Raw genomic sequence first — 5031 nt, forward strand, 5'->3', positions numbered from 1 at the left:
TCGTTCAAAAACCAAAACCTGTACAAACAATCAACTGAGTGATTTTGAATAGAAAAGCCAAATCAGGTTTCCATTCCTGAACAAGTGAGAAGCTGAAAATGAGGCTACTATGTAGGCCTAGTTGATGCCATGGCTAAGATCTAAGCGACTCGTACTGAAAGCATGGGAGCTATTTGAAATCACTTCAGCATGGATACGCAGGATCATTGGCAAGCGCTCACCAGACTGTTTATTATGACACCAACAGTTGTGAATGCCTCATAAATCGCACCATGCAGAAAAGCACAAATGTCCTGCCTTTGTAACATGAGCTGATAATTAAAGGATACTACTTGAGTTAGGTTAGATATTTTTCTACTTGATGAGTTCCTCATTCTCTAGCCGACTTCACCTGAGTGCTCATTGATTCCTACTTGTTTTGTCTACATCATGGTCTTCGTACCAGCCATTATCCTTGTAAAAGTGGTGGTCCTGATTGGCACTGGTTGAAAGAAGGAAAACTCTTCACAGCAAAGCTGTTTATTAGCAAACATTAAATAAGCATACATCAGCCAATAGACACAGAATGGAACAACTCATCTGTACAGTTTTTGAGAAGTGGACATTTTCGTGCGTTCTCTTAAACTCTCCTGGACGTTCATTGACCAATAGACAATATTAAACGAACATTGCAAGACGGTTCCATAATTTTTGTAAGAAACTTCACCTTCCATCGGATGCGTGGGTGGAGTTTTGGCACCAGACCATAGACTACTCGCATGCTTCATCACAACTACGCACCGTTATGTTTGTACGCTTGCCAGTGTGGTTGTGTCCGGGTGTCCCTGTACCAACTCTCCTACCGGGGGTGAGATGGCTCGACCAGTTAGATTGCGGATTTACTGACCGGATGGTCCATGGTTCGGGTTCCCACCTCTGCCCCTCTACTCAGTCTGTCTAGACTTGGGCAACTTGACAGTATCCCAGCCCTCGTGCCTCCTTCCGTTGGCATGGCAGCCAGGCATCGGAAGGGTGAGATGAACGATCCGTGGTTCGAACCTGATCTAGGCATCTCGACTTATCCAGTCTAGACTTGGGCAACTTGACAGTATCCCAGCCCTCGTGCCTCCTTCCGTTGGCATGGCAGCCAGGCATCGGAAGGGTGTTACAGATGAACGACTTTTTTCTACTGAAATTCACTGGCCAATTCCATTACAAATATAAACAAACAATCGTTACAGAACGGCTAAATCACAGTGCAAAGTTGAAAAGGACTCACTCAACATTTGGACAGTCGTCACAAACTTCAACCTGATGCATCTGGAATTGGCCAGGTCCGAGCATGGTGGTGCGCATTTCCCTACGACAACGACATTTGCGTGTCCCCTTGGTATTTTTCTTGTCCAACTTGACACGTGAGATTTCGACAAAGTCACCGACATAAAGTTCCTCCAGAGTGACCCAAAGGTCAACAACCAAATCGTCTCCCCGTGCGACCTCCTCAGAGCCTCCACGACCACCTCCGAAGTCAAATCCAAAACCAAAGAAGCTGGCGAATGGATCATGGTGCGGAGCACCGCTTCCATGGCGTTTCAAACCTTCTTTGCCATACTGATCATAGATTTTCCGCTTCTCAGGATCCGACAAGACCTTAAAGTGCAAAAAGAGAGTGACCAAAGGCATTGGAGGACGGATAACACTCCATTACAGAACAACACATCGCACGCAGGTTCCAAACTAGTGCTGTCGGCAACGTGGCAAACTGAGTAGGTAAGTGTTAGAAAACATCAGTGTCGACACTACACAGACAGACGGCTTTATCGAAAGTCGGTGGTACAAAAGCATGTCGAATGACTTCCGCATGATAGATGAACTCACATAATAGGGGTGCGCCTGGCTAAGATTGACTTGCAGTTGTTTGTACTCAGGCGTGTACAAAGGGGAAACTGTATAAGGAAGATAAGATCCCGACTTGAGGTTAAAAAATAAATAAAATAATCGTTCAGTTGTGACACCCTTCCAGTGCCTAGCTGTCATGCAAGAGGACTGAGATGCTGCCAGGTTGCCCAAGTGTAGACAAGAACAGTCGAGATGCTGCGGCTAGGTTCGAATCATGGACCTTGAGCTCAGTAGGTTGGCGTCTTAACCAGCGAGTTATTTCGAGCTCCAAGTTACAAGTCACCAACTCCGTTGTGTTGGCAAGATCCATGAGATCGGTAACATCGGTGGTTAGGGACATGGTCTGGTCGCGCATCTAAAGCGATCCTTTCACTTAAACCATTAGCAGTCGGCGCTCCTAACAAATGCATCATCATCAGTTTACAGTACTTCACTTCCGGCTATCACTCCCCAATGTGTATCTTACCCATACCAATACGTTCTTCCTCGGGGAGTGGGATCACTTTGTAACTTGTGCACAGTTTATGGCTTACAAATAAAATATCAACCAGTACAAGGCAAAACAACACCTTTCCAAAATTAGGAAGAAGGTAGACACGTATCACAACCAGCTGGCCTTTTTCGAGGCATCGTGCAAGGTTCCACTGAAAAGCCGGAACTGTACAGCTGTCGGGATAGACTCGAATCACGGGCCCACTTTCTATCTCATATTCGCCACATTCGGTTCCGTGTAGACCGTCTGTGAATTCTTTCTAAGCTCAGGTTGTCCTGTGGTTTGACCACTGCCGACCGGCAAGTCCGATTCGCATGTCACCCATTTGTATAGCAAACGTATCACATAAACTGCGAATCAACACCAAAGTGGCAGAGAAAATAAACACGCTGAAGCAAGACGACTGACGCAAACAGGTACAAATATTAGCTCAAGGATTGGATGCTCGGTTCCTCGGTCAAAGATTTACGGGTGCAAGTCCAACTTGGAAGTGTCATATATGATTTTCACTGGCGTTGCGGTCCGAATGGCGTACACACTGGCAAAAGACGATGTCAGCTTCAATCAGAGTATTAAAGTCTTAACAGAGCTTTGCTTTAAGCTGTTGAAAATACTGGCTGTAGAAGGACCAACCGATACGGTCAAGGCAACTGCACAAGACTCATAGGCCTGATGGAAGATGATGACCAAGTAAGGTGAACTGGAGTGGAAAACCATAAGCTACCTGCATTTTAGCCAAACGGAATGCTCACAATAGGCGTACAAGGAGACTGCGCTTATCGATCAAAGACAGTATACATGTTCTCCACTTCCAAAACGACTGTATACTAACTTCAGGCACAGATGAAGGTTTCACCCCAGTTAAACACACCTATCAAACTCCGTTAGTACCACGTAGTGGAAGATATTCCATCCATCTCCAACATTTATTGTATCAAAGTGATATAGAAAGCTGGGTGCACACGTAACACAACTACCAACATAAAACCTTTGGAATTCTGCGCCATATTTGGGGACATCCTTCTGTGAATGAAGCTTGTGAATCATCTATCTAATCCTCTGAATGTATTATCTTTCATCTTGTACTGTTAATTAACCTTGTATCTGCTCTATTCAGCACCATACCAACTATGAAATCACAGTAGCAACACGAAACCACGCCGGGTAATGAAAAATAACGAATCACACACCAGTCACACAGCAACAGTAAGGTCCAGTTTTTAGCTATTATCCACCGTGTCACCATCATCCATAGCCAATTATGGTAGATTTCGGTAACGCATCGTAAGGAATAAGGCAGGTAGATTAAGTCACACGTTATTCACCCGCTTTCTCTCACAGGGTTAAAAGTATACATCATCATCGACAGCATGACATCAGTGTTCAACACTGATGCTTCACTGCCGTATTAAAAGTATACGAATATAAGAAACAGATTATGCCGACTTCCGAAGCATTATCCATTGAGCTACTGACCGACAGGATAAAATCGCCCTTGAATTAAGGGACATGGACACACTATAGGTTGTCTGCTGCCCCCACTTCCGCCAGAGAGCTGCCATCTTGTTGTGATCGTGCTTCTGTGCTGCAATGAACCTGCGGGCTACATTAACTGAAACTCAGTTCCACAAGATTCAACCATACCAGGAAGGCCAGCGGTGAGCAGCCCGACGAAGGACAGCAAATCATCGTACTGCGAGAAATCCTATCACAAAAAAGAAATCGTTTAGCTGCAGCACCCTTTCAATGTCTAGCTGCCATGCTACCCGAAGGAAGCACGAGGGCTGGGATACTCCCAGGTTGCCCAAGCCTAGACAGAGGAAGTCGAGAGGAAGGTGGTGTTCAAACCACGGACCTTCCGGTCAGTAAATTCGCGCTCTAACCACTCGGTCCATCTCGCCCCCCCATCCTATCACGAGGTCTGGAGGTAAAGTTGTACTGTTTCCTATGATAGGAGTGTGAAGACAGTAACGCGATGCTGCCTTCCTCCCGAGGAAGGATGGGTTAGAAAGGGTCGACCCTAAAAACCGCACACACCGATCCCCCAACGGTCGACCGTGACCGCTGGCGAATTATCTAGTATGGTCGATCTACTTTTAAAACCCAATAGACTGGTGCTACTGAAAAAGCACCTGCTGTGTGCAGCCGCATTGGGTTTCCGACAGTTATGTCTTACTCCCTGCGTCTTCAGGCTAGTCCGGGCCATTGCAGACAAGTGGGTCAGAGTTTTGAGTGATTGGCTCCGGGTATGGTTCCCCAAGAAAACCCTAACAATCGCTACCTCGTGGTTCAAAATTTTGAGTCAAGAACCAGGGCCAGGCTCTTGAGTAAAGCGTCCAGCGTGGGGAACCTCAACCATATAACCTTCAGGTTGAGCAACCAGGAAGTATCATTCGCCCATAGGGCTCTTCGCTCACCGGACCTCCACCACACCCCTCTCCACCCACTGAACGATGCAGTGCGATCAACCCATCGGCCAGTGTCCCAGCCATTGTTCCGTGTCTAAACTATTACCTAGAAAAATAAATAAAAACAATCGCTTTCTAAATTCAATGCTTCGGTTAGAAAAAAGGACAGATATAGTAATCCTGGCAGGGGATATTAGTGCCGAAGCCATCCGACTCCACCAAATAAACACCGAATATCGTCGAAATCAACCT

General features: G+C 46.1%; 1 protein-coding gene across 1 annotated transcript in view; it reads right to left on the minus strand.

The window, feature by feature from the left end:
• Positions 1-5031, minus strand: part of T265_15713 (hypothetical protein) — a gene marked incomplete at both ends in the record, with an annotated part of 26741 nt that overhangs the window by 10067 nt on the left and 11643 nt on the right. Inside the window, one exon of the mRNA XM_009178999.1 lies at positions 1285-1629. Coding sequence (XP_009177263.1) covers positions 1285-1629 — 345 coding nt within the window. The remainder of the gene's footprint in view (positions 1-1284; positions 1630-5031) is intronic.

This window comes from Opisthorchis viverrini, assembly GCF_000715545.1.
Source record: "Opisthorchis viverrini unplaced genomic scaffold opera_v5_762, whole genome shotgun sequence".
Classification (NCBI taxonomy): Eukaryota; Metazoa; Platyhelminthes; class Trematoda; order Opisthorchiida; family Opisthorchiidae; genus Opisthorchis; species Opisthorchis viverrini.